Source organism: Melopsittacus undulatus, chromosome 6, assembly GCF_012275295.1.
Source record: "Melopsittacus undulatus isolate bMelUnd1 chromosome 6, bMelUnd1.mat.Z, whole genome shotgun sequence".
Lineage (NCBI taxonomy): Eukaryota > Metazoa > Chordata > Aves > Psittaciformes > Psittaculidae > Melopsittacus > Melopsittacus undulatus.
The window spans coordinates 46,826,614-46,844,584 of NC_047532.1; the positions used below are offsets into that span (position 1 = coordinate 46,826,614).

The 17,971-nt window shown below is 42.9% G+C and overlaps 1 protein-coding gene across 3 annotated transcripts in view; it reads right to left on the reverse strand.

Annotated features, from left to right (window-relative positions):
- The window catches only part of DIS3L2 (DIS3 like 3'-5' exoribonuclease 2), a 205,184-nt gene that overhangs the window by 108,194 nt on the left and 79,019 nt on the right, over positions 1-17,971 (reverse strand). For all 3 annotated transcript variants that reach the window (XM_031043063.2, XM_005142298.3, XM_031043064.2), the window contains one exon: positions 12,178-12,351. In XM_031043063.2, the coding sequence (XP_030898923.2) occupies positions 12,178-12,351 (174 nt within the window). The remainder of the gene's footprint in view (positions 1-12,177; positions 12,352-17,971) is intronic.

Sequence of the window (17,971 nt, forward strand, 5' to 3'; positions counted from 1 at the left end):
AATAACACTGCTTCAAGCTATGTGGCAAGTGTACCCTGTCAAGAGGAAGGAGCCATCCAAATTCCTCCCCTGACCATACTGTCTGGCTGCACAATACCCCAAAGGCTGTGGCACAAGGAACCTCAGAGAGATCAGACCACATTTCTGACCATAACTGTATTGGGTAACAGATAACAAAACTAACCTGCTGTGGGTTGCATGACTAAACCTCAAGGCAACAGGACTTTTTATGTACCTGCTAACAAAGGCATTGCTTACTCACAAGGAAATAGCCCAGCTACATGCAGGCATATTTGCACTGACCACAGGTAATACAAATTGGCAGCTGTCTCCAGCTTCTGCAGGGCTGCCAAAGTGACCTTGTGTGTTAAACAGCTTCATCATTCCGCTCTCCCCTTCTTTAAAAGCCCCAAAGGAGCTATCTCTCACTGTCATTACACCCAATAAAAACCTGGTTTATTCATCTCAAATTGTCAAAACATACTTTGTAAAAGTAATGAGATGTTCCAGGTCCACTTGTTCCAAAAAGACACACAACTTGGTTAAAGGAAAATGGTTTAGGAGATAGACACACACACACAGAGTTAAGAGATTTTCTGGTCTTCATACTGGGAAGGACTAGAGATAAACATGTTCCTTTAAGAAACCACCAGCAGTGATCAAAACCAAACATTTCAGTGTGGAAACTTGCACTTTTTACAGGAGCCTCTGTCCAAAACATATGTTTAATGCAGGTTAAGAGGTGGACTTGCTCTGGCATGGAGTTGCTGTCATAGAAGAAAAAAATCTTTCCTCCTTCCTCCTCATGGCCAGAGGTTTCATGCACTGGAGTGAGGCAATGCCTGCAAAAGCTTTGGAGGGTCAGGTGAACAAAGCATGGTGGATCTGCAAACAAGAGTAATGTGCCACACAGACTGCCCATACCCTGCCAGGAGCACTGACCCAGCCACCTCTAGCCCCAAGGCCCTGACAAGAGCACTACTAAAGTCAATACTTGCACACTGGCTCTGCCTGCCATCTTGTAAACCAACCACCTAGGGAAAAAACTGCAGAATAAAGCGCTTAGTTTATTAGACAGTAACAGCAGTGTCAACACATACAGGCTGGTATATCAATCCTAATTTAAGGGAAGTTAATTAAGTGTAGTTTCTCTTTGCACAGCTTACAGAAGACTAATTAAAGCAGACAAGCATATCTGCAGAGCAGTTAGTCTTTTTACCTTTAACAGGACCTAGAATTAATGGTTAGTGCAGCAGTAGAGTTAAGATAAGTAGTCTGCTGGTGAGCTGGAATTACCAACATGATAATTAAAATGTTCGCAGATCACAGGACTGCAACAGCAGTTTGTTTTTCTTTGTGCAAATATGTAATGTGAGAATCAACAGAGAAAATACTGTACAGTTGGTGCTACAAAGTGAGGTACAATATATCCATTTTAGCCAGATAAACTGTTCAGCATTCAATGTCAGTTAGTTTAGCCATAAATTATAAACACCTACAAAACAAGATTACAAGTTCCAGTGGTCAGGACTCCATTTCCACTCAAGGGGAAAGCTAGTTGAATCAAGATGAAGCATTGCATTTTGTAAACCATGGGCTCAGGCTGTATTAGAGGCAAGGCTGCTGTCATGGCCAGCTGCTGGGCAAAATCTGGGTGTTACCACTGTGATTGTCTGCAAAAGCAGCATGGTGCTACTACTGGAGAAAAGCACCAGCATGTACACAGTAGACAAAGCAGCACCCTGCAGCCATGCAGATCCTCCTAACACAACTGGATATCTTTCCCAGTCAGCAGCACACAGATGAGTCAACTTGCCAGTGGAGACATGAAGCCCATATTTTCACCACTCTTAACAAACATCATCAACTGTGAAAGAACAGTTCAGTGAACTGCATGTTCCCAGTAGAGCATCAGAAAACCCTCAGCGAAGCAAGACATTGTCTTTACAGCTAAAGTGACCGTTTGCAAGAGGCAGAGTTGTGAAGAACCAAGTACGAACAAGCTATTCAGGAACCAGGAAGTCCTGACTTTCTCCGAAGAGCAACTTTCAGATTGCAAAAGAAAACAAAGAACACATAGGAAGCCACAGCACCCACTAGCCTAAAAAAGGTGGCTGAAACCTGCCTGTGAATTCTCAGCACACAAACACTGCACAACTGAAGATTTAAGCAGCAGAATGGCTACCCACATGCTGACCATCCTAACCTGTCCCAGGCTCACTGCTCAGAGCCCACAGTCCCTCCAGTCATCCAGCAGCTCTTGAAGCACCAAACTAAATGTTCTACAGAAGCATTAGCCTATTTGCAAAGATCAGACTGCTGCAGCTAGAGATGTGACAGTAATGAACACAATTTTGTCTATTAAAGTTTAGGCAGTGCAAGCCTTCTTTTAAACTTGAGTATGTCAGTGCTAAGACATTTACAGTACGACTGACTGTATGTCTAGACACTTGCAATGCATTTACATTCTTCTAGGGACTCCCTAAATTGTCCTGTTCTTTCCACTTTGTGAGTATATACAATAGCCTAGTGGGAGTGAAAGCTCAGCCTTCAAGTTTACCTTTATTAACTCCTGCTCAAAGCTGACATTTTAAAATTAAGCACACCAAAGGCACTTCAGAATCTTTAAGATCTTCAGGTCATTTCTAAGACCCTGCTGAGCGCCATCCTGCAAAAGTTAAACAGGCATCATTTCTCAGAGCTACAAACAGTTGTTTTAATTTGGGAACAGGCATCCTAGAGCAGTCAACTCACTCCAGTGAATGCTACTAACATGTTTTCACACAACAGCCCAATTGTTATGGCAACCACAAAAATCAATCTCGTTCTTCAATCACAAGTAAACCCAGCTCAACTACAGTGTCTGTGCAGGTTTGTTATAACGTGCCAGTAAGCACAGGACCAATTCTGCTGATGTCCATCACTCAAATAGGGATGAAGTACTCTTTCTGTGAGAGAAATTTCTGAGAACAATCAGTGCCTGAACATTTTTGAGACTTCAGCATCCCAACCCTAGAGACATCTATTACATGTAGTGTCTACCACATTTGTCACAGTTGACGCTGGCAGATTTTAGTTAAAAACCCAGAGTGGCTGCTTCCAAAACAGATTCTTAAAAGGAGTATATTTTTAAAATACTCCTGCAATAGAAATACCCTGACAAATCTCTTAATGGCACTCCAAGTGCCCTGTAACAAGCCAACAAAGATACTTGACACATCAGAAATCTCCTTTTTCATGGTGCGTGAACTTCAAAATGAACCAAAATTATAAAATAGTTGGAAGCAAAAACTGCCCCCTCCAAACACTGATTGTTTTAAGCTCCACAAAAATCCAGTATGCATTGAAAACCCAACTTTCTACATCAAGCCAGTACTGTTCTCTTTAATTTCTCTGTATTTATGTTTTAGCTAATGTCCTGTTCTGGCTCAGAAAACAGACCTTGGTGCAAGAGAACATCTTACAATGACTCTGATGTATTACACATCTACAACAAAAAATACTTACATTTTCACCAAGGACTGCACACTGGGTTGCCGAACCAGAATTAATTATTCCCTCTATATGTTTATGACCTCCGAGTAAGAGGAAAGATGGGGGTGGGGATGGGGAGAGCACTGCAGTCTTGTAACATACCTAAATGGCTTGAAAAGCCAACATATATATAAACAAGATCAAAGCCCCAGAGAGACCAAGTACCAGCAGTATTTCCTACAAGTCATGCTGTAATTGTGCCACAAATATACAGAGGTCTCTGCACCACCATCCCACACTAAAAGGTGGTGTGTAATTGAAAATGTGCTTGCATTGTATAAACTACTTTAATCATAGATGCACAGAGCTAGAAATGGAAAAGACATTAGGTCATTCAACCTGCATAGGTCAAGGCCAGACTACTCATGAAAATACATTTGTAAAGACTTTCTCCAGTATAGTATTAAGCAGCTTTAGTGCTGGAGTTTCCAGTACTTACTTTAGTCTAAGTTACAGTCTATTTAGGTTGGACAGGAAGGTTTCCTCCTTGTTTTACCTTATTTGTTCTCATAAAGCCCCCTTCTATCCTCCCACCACCTTAGATGATTCTCAATTTTTTTGTTTTGGTCCACATATTTTAACTATCAACTACTACCTTTCACAAACTTCTGGTTTCAGCGTTGGCAAATTCACACTGAACAGTTAATACTTCCTTGTAAATCAGTCCCTCACCTCCCAGAATTATTTGTATTAGTTTTTTCCAGACTACCCCACTTCTAATCCATGGTGTAATACCTCCAGTACAACCCTGCCTCATACACCTGCATGTGTGCCATCTATATTATAGTGGGGGTTTTTTCTTTTTAGAGAGTGAGGATCTAAGAATAACCCGGGAACAAACATCCAATCATCAAAAACCATCAGGGCAGATGGACAGGATCAGAGCATGCTTCAGACCACTTAATCAGACTGAAGCCACAAGGAAAATGTTCCTTGCAACAACCAGCCCAACCTAGTGATCAGTGATCAGCCCTGAAATTCCCCAGTGGGGATATACTGCATTACCTACTGTATTGGATTTGTGTGGCAAGGTTTGGGGGTGTGTGGACAGGACAACACACTACAGGGGTAGTGTTGAGAAACTGCCAGTTGGCTCCAAAACAGACCCACTGCTGGCCAAGGTCAAGCCAGTGACAGTGGTAGCACCTCTGGGATAAAATCTTTAAGAAGGGTGGGATATTCCTGTGCAGGAGCAATTGTAGCTGGAGGGAAGAGTGACAGTGTATAAAAGAAACAGCCCTGCAGACACTAAGGTCAGTGCAGGATGGGAGGAGGTGCTCCAAGCGCTGGAGTAGAGATTCCTCTGCAGCTCATAGTTCAGACCATGGTGAGGCAGGCTGTCCCATGGAAGACCCCACAGTGGAACAGGGAGATGCCCAAAGGAGGCTGTGACGCTGTGGGAATTCCATGCTGGAGCAGGCTCCTGACACAACCTGTGGCCCCATTGGGCCCACACTGAAGCGGGTTTGCTGCAGGACTTGTGACCTCTTAGGGGACCCACACTGGAGCAGTCTGTTCCTTAAGGACACATGCTGGAGCAGTTTGTGAAGAACTGCAGCCTGTGGGAAGGACTCACATTGGAGGAGCTTGTGAAGAACTGTATGCCATGGGAGAGACCCCCCTCTGAGCAGGGGAAGAGTGTGAGGAGTCCAACTCTGAGGAAGAAGGAGCAGCAGAGACAATATGTGGTGAACTGACCGCAACCATCATTCCTGTCCCCATGTGCCACTGGAGGGTAGGAGGTAGAGAAAATCAGGTGTAAAGTTGAGCCTGAGAAGAAGGAAGGGATGGGTAGAAGGTGTACTTAAGATTTGCATTTAAGATTTTATTTCTCATTATCCTACTCTGATTTGATTGGTAATAAACTAATTTGCCCAAGTTGAGTCTGTTTTGCCTATGACAGTAATTGCTGAGTGATCTCTCCCTGGCCTTATCCTGACCTATGAGCCTTTTGTTATATTTTCTATCCCCCGCCCAGCTGAGGAGGAGAGTGATAGAGTGTCTTTGATGGGCACTGGTGACTAGCCAGCGTCAGCCCATCACACCTACTGAAGAAGCTATAGGTTTCTTCACCTACAGTATCAGAGACAGATACCTGGGTTGACACCAGGACTTGTAACCTTCATCTCCTATCTACCACCATGCCTCTCTAACAAGAAAGGAGCACCAGCAAAGTACTGTGATATTAAGGCAAAAGGCAGTATTTGGCACACCTGAACTGGGCCCGCTTAACATGTATCAACATGAGATGATCAGGCACTTTCTTCTGTTCAGCAAAAGCCCACTTTGTTATCTAGTGGAATCCAGTAAGAAAGGGACTTGTTCTCAAATTGATTTAAGATTTTATCTTCATCTCCCTCTGTTATTTACCTCCTAAAATAGGCAGCCAGACAGGAAAAAGACTGTATGTATAACAAACTAGTCACAAAAGTTATTACTGTTTTCCACAACTAAAGAGATTCTTCACTAAGCAAGCCTGCAAGATCTGAACGCAATAATCCTGTTCAACTATACGCTACCAATTCCACTTGAAGCTGCACTTCCAATGATGAAACGTGCCTTCCTGTAAGGAAAAACATTAGTGAAGTTGCCAGCGTGTCTATGTACACCAGCCACTGGTAACAACAGCATCTGAGAACAAAGACCATGCATCATTTTGTACAAATGTCACCACAACTGCTGTAGCTATAGTGTAGTAGAAAATGTTATGAAAACAGAGAGGAGGACCTGAAGAAGCCAACCAGAAGCGAGGAGCTGAATCACATCACTCTGACAGCAGCACCATATTTATTCAGAATTTTACTTACTCAGCTAATGGGTGAGGATGGAGCTAATGCAAAATTCCCCTCACCAAGAAGAGTACCATTCCCCAGACTGTTTGGCCAGCAGAAGGACCCAGAGCACATACAGCCACCATCACCATCTTGTGGAACCAATTCTGTTAGAGGGACTTGATCTGATATCCTTACACACCACTGAGTAATCCTGTGTATGCCTGTATCTCCCTACGGAGAACATTAAATTAGTCACAGAACAGCTCAGTGAGAGGGCAGAGATCATAATCTGGCTCTGTTTGTGTCTCCACTCCATGCCAAGACAACAGTCAGGTCTGTAGCAATGCTGCTTATACATTTGCTAAACAAGTCATTTCTCAGTTTCCATCAGAAACCAGAGCATTTTTACATATCCTATTATAGCTGAGTAAGTCTTGCTCTACTTAACACCAGCTTTTTGTAGTGGAAAATCTCCAGGAAACAAGCTATTTAATGATATTTTATCTGACTTGCACTCATTTCTAACTGAAGTTATCCACCTGCCTTGAAAAGACATCTGTTTCAGAGGCTAACTGCTTTCCTCCAACACCCCTTGCACAGCTCAAAGTTGCCATTTTTACCATCACCTTTCATTTTATCAACCAATAATGCCCTCAGGCATCTACAGCAAAGAGCATGCTGCCAAACCTTTACTATAAACACTGCTAACCCCTGTTACCAGCTGTAACACTCTTCAAGAAAGTTACAGCTGAACAGTGGGCAGAACTGCAGTGCAGGTACTGTCCTGCTGCCAGGGCTTTCGACTCACAGTGCTATAGAGCTTACCACCACAGTGGACACAAAGACACAGCACCTCCACTCTTTCTCCCTTATCAACTAAAGGAAGGATGCTACATTTTTGAATGGGCAGCCAAAATTACAATTTAGCCTTCAACAACTTGGATAGCTTTAGGTCAGCTGCAATTAAGGTCACATGCTGAAATACCAAGATGCAATTAGAACTTTTTGTCTACAAGAACAAAGTGCATTAACTCTGCCCTGTAAGGGAAGCAAGTGAACGTTAATTGTCTCCTGCCAATGAGGTGGATCCTTGCTGTCTGCCCTTCTGATGCCCTCCAGGCCTTTTAGCCTCATGAGAGCATTGAACAGTTATGTTGCCATTCAGAGGGCCCTCAGCAGAGAAATGGGCTGAAGGGAATCTCATGAAGCTCAAAGGGAAAAGTCCTGCATATGGGAAAGAATTTCCCCATGCACCAGTATAGCCTGGAGACCAGATAGCTGGAAAGCAGCTGGACAAGTTGAACATGAACCAACAACATGCCATTGTAGCAAAGGTGGTCAACAGCCTCCTGGGTTGCCAGCAGGTCAAGAAATGCAGTACTTCAATCCTTCCCCTTTACTTGGCACTGGTGAGACCACAGCTGGAGTCCTGCATCCCATTCTGGGCTGCCTAGTAGCAGGAAGACATCAACATACTGATGCAAGGTTGCTGAAGGGCCTCAATTATGATTAAGGAATTGGAGTATTCAACCTACAGAGAGAGCTGTGGCAGAGCAGCTTCAAGAACAGAAGGCTCATGTAGACAGATCTTATCAGTGTGAAAATATACCTTATGACAGGGAGTAAAGACAAAGCCAGACTCTTCTCAGTTGTATCCATCAACAGAAGAATCCATTTAAAGGTAAAAAACGCCCATGTTTCTATTGTAAGGGTAACTGAACCCTAGCAGGCATTCCTAAGAAGGGTTGTGGAATCCTCCATCTTTGGACCTATCTAAACCCCAAATGGACACAGACCTCAGCAGCCTGCTCTAGTTGACCCTGCTTTGAGCAAGGGGATCCAGAGGAGCCTTGCAACCTGAACCATTTGGTGATTTGCAGGAGTTCAGGGCTGCTCAGCTGAAGTCAGTTTCTGTTCCTCAGACCACATCCATCTTGTAGACATTTCAGAGTTTCTTGCTGCAGCACCCTTTCTCTGCTCAGTATTTTTAGCTCATTGTTTTGTATTTTGCCAGCTGAGAAACTGCAGTTTGTAATTTTACCTTCAGCTTCATATTTCTTCTTAAAAGTGAATACAATGTCCTGTTTATAATAATAAAATCACTAGTTGGCAGGATGACATCAAATGGAAAAAGAGAAAGCAACTGGAAAATTTTGAGCAAGCAATTTTGAGTGCCAAGTTTCACATTTGTAATAGTCCAGCGGAGGTCAACAGGCTCACTTATTATTAGTAAAAATGGTAAAGAAATAGATATCCTCAAGTTCTTCCATGTTAGACTATATAAACCATCTCTGCTTGAACAGGTTCTAGTGCTTTCCAAAAGAGTGATGTTATACATTTTCCACAGTAACACCAACAATGGGAGGCAAGCAAAAGGCAGAATTGCTTTGCAAAGAACATCCTTTTTTCTCTCTCCAATATTTAGGTTTTTGTTTCCCACTATAATTGGACTTTCCTGGCTTTAGTTTCTTGTCCCAGTTAAGCAGTAAAGGAAACAAAAAGATATGAATGAAATTAGAAACATTTGCAATGAGTCTTAGAAATAGCTTTTGGGTTTCTTAGATTCCTGGCTATACCTCTTCAAATTGCCTCCTCTTCCAGTCCATGTCTCCTGCACCTACCTCCAAAATTTACATTTCCTTCTTTGCCCTGATCCCTCTTCTGCTCAAGGGCTATATTTTGTCCCACACCATTGAAATAATAAGTGCAAAGCAAACAAGGAAATGAAAATTACATGTTGAAACACTGGAAAAAGACCAGAAAACAGTTGAAACTTTGCACCCATCAAAATTTGTCTCTATGACACTAATGCTCCAGTGTTTCTCTAAAAGCAGAAACCAAACACTTTTTAAACTTCTAATGAAAAAAATACCAATTCCAGTCAACCTGAATAATAAAATGAGAACTCTGGTCCTATCTGTATTATCACATTTAAAGTCTCAGGAAGGGAAGTTTCCTTAACCACACTATTCTGATACCTTATGAAATTTCATACACTCTATAAAATACAACTGCAGTATGCGATGCCAACACCTAATACTTGCCTAATGCTTTTCATTAAAAGTTTCTGGTGCTCTTTACAAACAAATAAGCTGGGAGTACCCACAAAATACTTGCCTAATTTTACAAACAGATAAACCCAGGGAGCTAAAAAGCAGGTGTCCATGGCAAAACTGTGCTCTAGTGGCAGTGCGGAGACTTGTATCAGCTAAAAGATTTCAAAGCTATCCACGAGGTTTGGATCTTTTCTGCCCTAAGTAATATTAAAATATTATGTAAACCTTTCCTTGTGAGCCATTACTGGAGAAATGAGAAAAAAAAAAGATGCCTTGGAAGCAATTCTGCAGAGGCTACGTAGGTGAGATCACAGTTGCTATCCAAACAGACTATGCATGGCAAGAACAGGCTTCCTGTAAAACTGAAAGACTCGCAGGAAGATCAAGGAACGTATTTACAAGATGGCATGGACAAAATATCTTTCCCTCTTCTTGCCCAGCCTCAGCAGCTTGGTGAAACATTGTCTCACTTTCATCTAAAACCACACTCAACAAATGTCTACCTCTGTGCTCTATACACAAACAGACCCGACCACACTCAGGACACTGGTTAGCAGAACAAAGAGGAGGAAAGGGTCATTTACCATGATGAAAGGAAACAAGGAAAAGTTATCTCAGGGAGAGGAAATGCCCCAAAACCCAAGACTTTACTTAGGTCTTGGCTCCAAATCTCAAAAGCTAATGTGTGACACTAGAAAATTTAGAGCACTATGTTAACAGAACTAGAGAGGATTTATTAGAGATGAAAGTATTATAAGCCAGACTCTTAGTATGTATTTGACAGGTGGGCAATGTGTAAACTGAATTAGGATGAGCTGTTTAGAAGTGCTAACATAGCAGTTTCAGGAGAAAAGGTGAGTTTTTAATTTACTTTAGTGTACTCTGAGACTACTGGGCTCTCTGGGGAGCCCGAGGGATCAACAAGCACAAAGTACAGCAAAGACAGGCACTCACAGAGGCAGGCGTCACTGAACACAGTGCAAGTTCCCCTGGAAAACAAGACAACTCCCTTGTGTAATCAGACCAGATACTCAGGTTCAGGTATCTTCCTCAAGATGCCAGACTGGGTCAGTGTGTACCAGCTATTTGTACAACACTGCAGACCACAACACACTTATTGCCAACTATATGAAAGCTATTATTTAATATCAACTGCAGGACTCCACTCATCTATGAGCCACACTATCTGTATTAATAAAACTCATCTTTTTCTGGGTAGACAAACCTCTGTCAGGAAACAGTAAGACTTATCTGTATTTTACTTTCTGTAACTAGAAGTCTGCTATTTCCCTATGTGTTTAGACCACAAACTAGTTAGCGATATGGCAGTTGACATTAAAAGGATTAGTAAATTAAGCCCAAATAATTGTCTTTAAAACTCTGACTGTTAAATGTTTATATTTGAGAGGATCAAAAGGAAATCTACTTTGTAGTGTGCACAGTGGTCAGGAAGGGGCAGAGAAGGATTTAAATAGCTTAACTGCAAAAGTGTTATCACCTTGATAAGTCCCGGTGAAATAATTCAGCGATAAAACAAGAATTGCACTTGGAATTTGTTTCAAAACTGATTGTCTGACTGGAGACAAGTCAAGCTCTTTATTTGCTTGAAAGAACTTGGGTCAGAAGAAACAGAGAATGCTACTGAAATGTAGTCAAGACTGTAAGAATAAGCACTTTCCAGTGATTTCTTAAGTGCAGCATTCAGGATCTTTAGAATTTCTTTTTTTTTTTAAGCAAGTTGAAGCCTGCAGTTTGGATCTAGTATCTGAGTATTACCACTAGTCAATCAGGACTGTGATCCTCCCAGAATTACTCTATTGTAAGGGAATGGAAATCCAGTGAAGCTGAAGCAGTAAGGAAGTTGCAGGCTACAGTGCAGGATTAGGTGCTTGTACCAGTGCAGTGTCTTAAAGAATCAGGCTCATAGACCTGTTTCAACACAGCAATATCCAAGAAAGCAACAAATCTTCCAACTGAGACAGGATGCTCTAGCACAAGCAAAGGTGGAAGTTGGACACAACATTAGCATATTAATAATATATTGTTTTGCTTTCTTGCACCTTCCTTTATTGCAAAGTGAGTTTCTAAACAAATTATTTTAATTTTGTCTTTATATCTTTTCTAGTAAGGACATATCTGAAACATGACTTTCTGAAGTGTAGCAACTCCACTAGTTTTAAGTAGTCCAGCAATGTCAGAGTGTCCACCACCCAACAGACTATGGAGTTCCCAAAAGCTGGCAGGAGCACCGCTAAAGTTGCAGGGATGGCTAATGTGAGGTGGGGGACAGCACAGATTTGCCAGGCTGCAGGGAGGGATTTCATTTGCCAGCTGCTAATCTGATTAAGAGCTGTCATGAACTCCACACAACACCAGTTCTTCAGAAAAACATCCAGACTAGACAGGAAAACACAGGACAGTCTCTACCTGTGCTTAAGTTTCAAAGTAACAATGCCCAAGATCATTTGATCTGCCAGGCGTTCAGAAATTCTCTGCTATAAAACTACCACTAAAATCGTAATACATTCCAGACAAAAACATAAAGCTTTCAGATTAGGTGCCAAACACCAAATTTTCGGTTTTCAATAGCTCTTTTGAGAAAAAGACTTTTTGCCTTACATAACACTTCTCCAAATAACTGGAGTTTGTAGACCCTTTCAAAAGTCGTTTCTTTCCATGCAGGCATAGGTAACATGTAATACAGTGCACATAATAAAGTCAGTGCCTCTTCAAAGCATGATAAATGCAAAACAAAATAGCACCACTGTGTACCAGCCCAAGAAAGGGTGTCAGACCACACCTTTTGTTGTTACCTTAAATCTCTTCTTTTGGCCAGCTCTCCCGGTGAGATAACCCAGGGCAGGTTCTGAGGAAGACACTCCAGGGCTTCAGAGGGAAAGTCAGAGAAATCCACACCATACTCCATCAGGATCCCTTCAGTTTCCGGCTCAATCTCCCCAGCCTGACCAAGACTTTTGGCCAATTGCCTGCAGAGAGAAAAATAGGGATGCTTTTCTTAAGTGTATTACTACTGTCATGTTTCTGCTGTCTCCTGAGAGAGGCTGCTGAGCCCTCAAACATACTCTTTCAACCATTCACTTTTCTCACAGTTTTGGCAGAGGACTTGGCAGGAATTCAGACTATACCATGACTTACGTCTGCTGGAGATGCAAAACACTAGACAGACAGTATCCTGGGCTGTTTCATGCATCTCATTTTAACTAGATGTTTCATATTATTAGGTTTTTGCAGAGGTAAGTGTCAAATTTTAGGGAAAAAATACATCCAACAGGGATAGACAAGCATAGCCCACCCCACTGGCAGCTCTTGCTTTACACATGGCTGGTTCCCTCGAGATCCTCCTTCTTTTCCTCACCACTGAAAAAGGTGACTCACTCCTACTACCCAAAATGGAGAACACACTTCCAGCAGATCCCAGACAGCTCTGCAGAAGACAGCTCACAGGGAGCTCAACACACTGCTCTCCATCTCAAAGGATGCACTATGGATCCCTGCCTGGGCAAATTGATGCCCTATGAAGACAGAGGTGCAAAGAACTTTACTGCTTTCCTTACAGAAGTAGCACACACAGACATGCCCACATATTGTCTTTCTACTCTTTTTCATGCTCTCTCCAGGACTTGAATATTCCCAGTACTTTGTCCCTCCTCTCCTAGCTACGTAGAAGCCTATGAACCAGGAGCTAACTGGAGAGGAGCCCACAATCTAGAAGCAAGTCACAGACGGAGGAAACTGTCCCCCACATGCTAACAGTTTTTGATGAAGTATTCTGCACATGTGTGGATGAGGTTGCTGCTCTATTATGCTTAGAGAAAGTTTCCATCTGCTGCAGTGCAAACCCCAGTACGCATCTGGCTGTGAGCTCTCGCGTTAAACAAGCATTTGGCTCTGGACACAGTGTGCTAACTGGGACTCCAAAGCAATGGGACATTTGTTCCCTCTCCAGCTGGTTACAAATACCACTTGAGAACCTATGTCATGGTGGCTCCCCTTGCTCCCCCTTCTCAGCCCCACATTGCTCTGCAGTACACAGAGATAAATGATTTTTTAATTTTTAATATACTGCCATTAGAGTGAATAGCACATTACAGCCAATAGAGATAATGCTCCTGACCCAAGAAAATTACAACTGAGATTAAGGCAAATCCATCAAAATATGACACAAAAGAGAGGGGTAATAACACAGTGCAAAACCAGCCACTCTAATAAATGTTTTTCCACTGCATAAAATACACAATCATTATATTGATCTTTCTGCTTTAATTCCAATGAGTGAGAACAGGCACTAATTACATTCCTAAATTGGGGCCAAAACAGTGCACTTGTCATATGGACACACAAGATACTCTCGGGGCTACAAATGTGCCATAAACCCACAGAACAAACCCCATCCAAGCAGCACAAGCAAGCCCATCTTCTTTATGGGAGCAAAGCTTGCTCTCTTCACAACGGAAAGGGCTGTGTAATAAACCTGTCACATTGTGCAATATGTTGGAAAGGACTGTGCGCTTCGTGGTATGGTAAATTGTAGAGTTCACATTGGCTAGCTTTAAAATAAAAATGAAAACAAGGATAAAAGATATTTCTCTCCATTGTTTCAACTTTATGTACAAATTGCATGGCAGAAATACGTGCATGTTTGGCACCAAGGCTGAGTTCTCTGTTCCTGCAGCTGGGTCCCTGTCTGATCCTTATTTTAATGTAAATAAATGAAGCATCAGTTTTATCTCCTTCTCTCTCAGGAGTAACAATAAACCAAAGAAATCACCACTTAATTTCCAATGTCTAGTGCAGAGCTTGGAGACTGAGCAAGGATGAGCCCACGAGTCCGCAGGCCCACCAGCATCACTGAGGATGAATTAAAAAAAAACAAGACGAAAAGAGAGAAGAAGTTGCCCTGCCAAAAACAAATGGTAAGGGCTTGAAGGTGCTCCTTTTTTTCTGAAGGGCAGAGCTGGGAAGTGCACCAGGAGGGCAGCTGGATGTCTGCACGACAAGTCATGGAAAGCACTTCTGAATGCCAGAGTGCTTTCCAGCTCAGTCTTGAAACCCATGTTCTCTTGATCCGTTTACTGAAATTAGATTACAAATCAAAAGGGGTTTACCCAGAGGTTTGATATAGGACTAATATTTTTTAAATAGTAATTAACATTTGATTTACAGTGTTCCAGGGAACATTTCCCAAGTACCTTGAAATAAAAAGTGTACAACTGACTCTAATTGGGGCCATGCAGGCATGATGACTTGCATCAGAGCAAAATCTGACAGGACAGCATGTGATCAAAGGTAATGCATATAGGATCACCAATGGCCCTGAAGTAACAGCCAGGCTGTAAAATCACTCATGGGGCTCTGCGGCCACCAAGGGTAGCAAGAATAGTTCAAGAGGCTTACAAACAACAACAGGCACAGGGCCCAGCGGCAGTCAGACGTTCACTCCCAGGGACTTACAGTGTCTGACACCATAGGCTTGCATGTGGATCTGGTTTTTTAAATGTTAAAAGGCAAAAATATTACAAAGGTTACAGACGTAAACACTTCTTTTCTGTGGCAGTGATGGGGAAGCATTACCTTGAATACCCTTGAACTGATGTCAGACATGGTAGTAGCAGGCACCAACAGGAATGTCATGGTTGGAGCATTGGGCAGCACAGGGTAGTTCTCCAATAAGCCATAGCTGCAAGCAAATGAACTGCCCCAAGCTGCCAACCCACTGGAGCTTGCCTTCCCATACATGTACACCTGGGGCAGAGCCACACTCATGCTGCCACCTCTCCTTCACGGTGACACTGATCCATCTGTTCAGCCACCCATATCTACAAACATTTGAGCTCTCTCCATTTCCCCAGCCCAGATGAAAATGGCCAACCTGTTCAACTGTTACATGATAAGAACTCTCCAAAAAGACAAATTATAATTACATCAGCCTTGTTTCCTTTGGAAAGCTGGGCAGGCTCCCAAATGGGAGTGAATAACTTCCACAGGGACTTAACAACCTTATTCAGTCTCTCCTGGAGCAGACTTGTCCACAGTCATCCTACATGGAAGGTTTCTTCCAGCATCAGAACATCCTACACATCAATAAGCCACCACTGCTAGAGGAAGCCTATGCAAGAGCAGATGAGGGGAGAGCAAGCAAGGCCACATGGCTGCTCCCAGGGCCAAGGGCCCCAAGGCATAGTTGCACAGGCTTACTAAAGCCCAAAGGTCCCAGTGGAGATGGCTGCAGGGCTGAGCATCACAGAGAGCTGTGTCATGGGAACCTCCAGCACCCAAGAGTACAGTCCAGCCCAACTCCACACCACAGAGCTGCCTTCCCTCAGCTACCTGCCATTGGGGCACAGGAGCAGCATGGTGCTCCTCAGGCAGATGGGGCATCCCACACTCCAAGAGTGGTTAGGCTGAGGGAACATGCTTCACTGAGAGACAGTCTGCAAGAACATGTTTTTCAACACAGTACACTGCTCAGGGATCAGACCTTTCCTCGAGCCTTACACTGAGCTCTCAAGGTACACCTGGTCATTCCCCCCCATCCCAAATACATTTGTGAATTAAAAAAAAAACAGAATAAAATTCCAGAGGTTAAAGGAATTCAGGCCACTTTGATGGTTTTGGAAAGAGGATCAAGTACAAAAACATCCTGTAACATTTAATTTTATTGCAAATGCTGTACCAAATCTTGTCACCTCGACAGACCAATATCTAAGGCCCCGAGTTAGAACAGCCACAAGCCCCATGCAAAACACATGGAGTCACTGCTTCAACATCTGACTATTATTTTTTTTTTCTAATTGTCTCATCCATCATCATGCATGGAGGCAAAGAGATTCCATCTTTACCATATCCAAAAGTGCAGAGATACCTGGACTAATGCTCCAAACAGCCCTGGACTCCAACACTGAAGTAAGGTCCCCAAACAATAACTGTACACAGCAGTAGTCATACAATTTATCTGGAAAAGGGGAATATTTTGAAGTTATTTACCTGCTACCTAAAGCAGGTATAGTTAATTGCCATTTCACTGCCACAGTAAATTCACTTCACATGCAGGAGAGAATACAGCGACACACACTCAGGACACTGCCAGCGGGACATGGAGGCATTAGTTCCTACCTGCTTCTCCCCAGCATGGCTGCGGTGACAGAGTGGCCTTCAGAGGGGACAGAGTCTCAGTGCTGACCACCAGGTGGCAATCACGACACAGAAAACCACCCCTCCCCCCCCAAAAAAGGACCTCCAGGAACTGTCAGGTTGTCCCCGTGCAGGTGACCACCCTGAGTGGCCAGTGTCCCTGCCAAACTCTTGGCCATGGCATCCCACTGTTCCACCCACACCGGTCGCTGGAAGACAGACTATGTGATCAGACTAAATGTGTTTGGAAACCTGGCACTGAACTTCCCAATGGAAAAGGAAATATGAGGAAGGTGCATAGCATGCCTGTGGGAATTCAGTTGCAGGATGGAGAGTGCCTAGAAACATACAAGCCATCCAGTGGAAATGACTGGATGTAAATGGAAGGATGTTTCCTTCTCAGACTTCCAGCAGACTTAAAAAGTTAACAGAGATGACCTACAGGTTCTTTAGTCCAGGTGCCTTCAAAACCATGGTGGTGCTGTCAAAAGAGTATCATGAAGTCTACAGGCAGAACTAGGGGTGCATATGGAAGTTCAGAAAAACCAAGCATGCAATAAGGTGCACATCACCTACTCGTCTCTCCTTCAGGTGGGCCATAGCTAGCAACACAGAAACAAGCTTAGAAACCAGCCCAAAAGCAAACAGGAATTTTGGGGACCTTCAAGAGGTTTCTTTGTCTTTCAGTGTTTAAAAAGGCATGTAATTATAGTTAAAAACAAAATGGGTCACCAAGGTTTTATGCTTCCTATCTCCACAAGGCACTTATGGAAGTGCAGCAAACTACCATAGGAAATAGTTATGTATGAAGACAATCATGGACATTTTCTTTCCTGACAACACCCTTTACTTCTTGGAAACTACCAAAACACCCAGATGAGAATATACAATGCTGTCAGAAGCACAGATTAAAGACACACACATTAGCCAATGAAAAAAGACATTATCCCATCCTCCTAATTTCTCCCATTTCTGCTGAAAAGGGGGGTTGTTCATGACAAGAAGCCAAACAGTACAATCGCCCTCCAGTCTTTTCTCCACTGGAGTCAAGACAAAATGCTCTGCCACTAAGAAACTTAGATACAGTAAAGTTCACAGCACAGCCAGCCCCTAGTTAAGTGGTGCTCAAAGGGAGTCCACTTCAGTTCATGCACTGCAGTTTAGCTAGGAAATAACTGAGTGACTTAATGGTTCATGTGGCTTTCAAAGAGTACGTGAAACTTGCTATTACTAGAAATACAAACCAGTCACAACTGGTAACAAACTTAAAGACAGGGAAACACGGACTTCAGTATAGTTTGCTTTTAGTTCTACAGCTGATAGATCTGTGCTAACACACTCTGAGAAAACAAACAAAATTTTATGTAAGTTTTAAGCTTTACCAACAGTTTGAGTAAGGCTTAAAGACTCCAAAACCCACGGAGCTAATGCTGTATGTCAGCTGTACTACCCTAT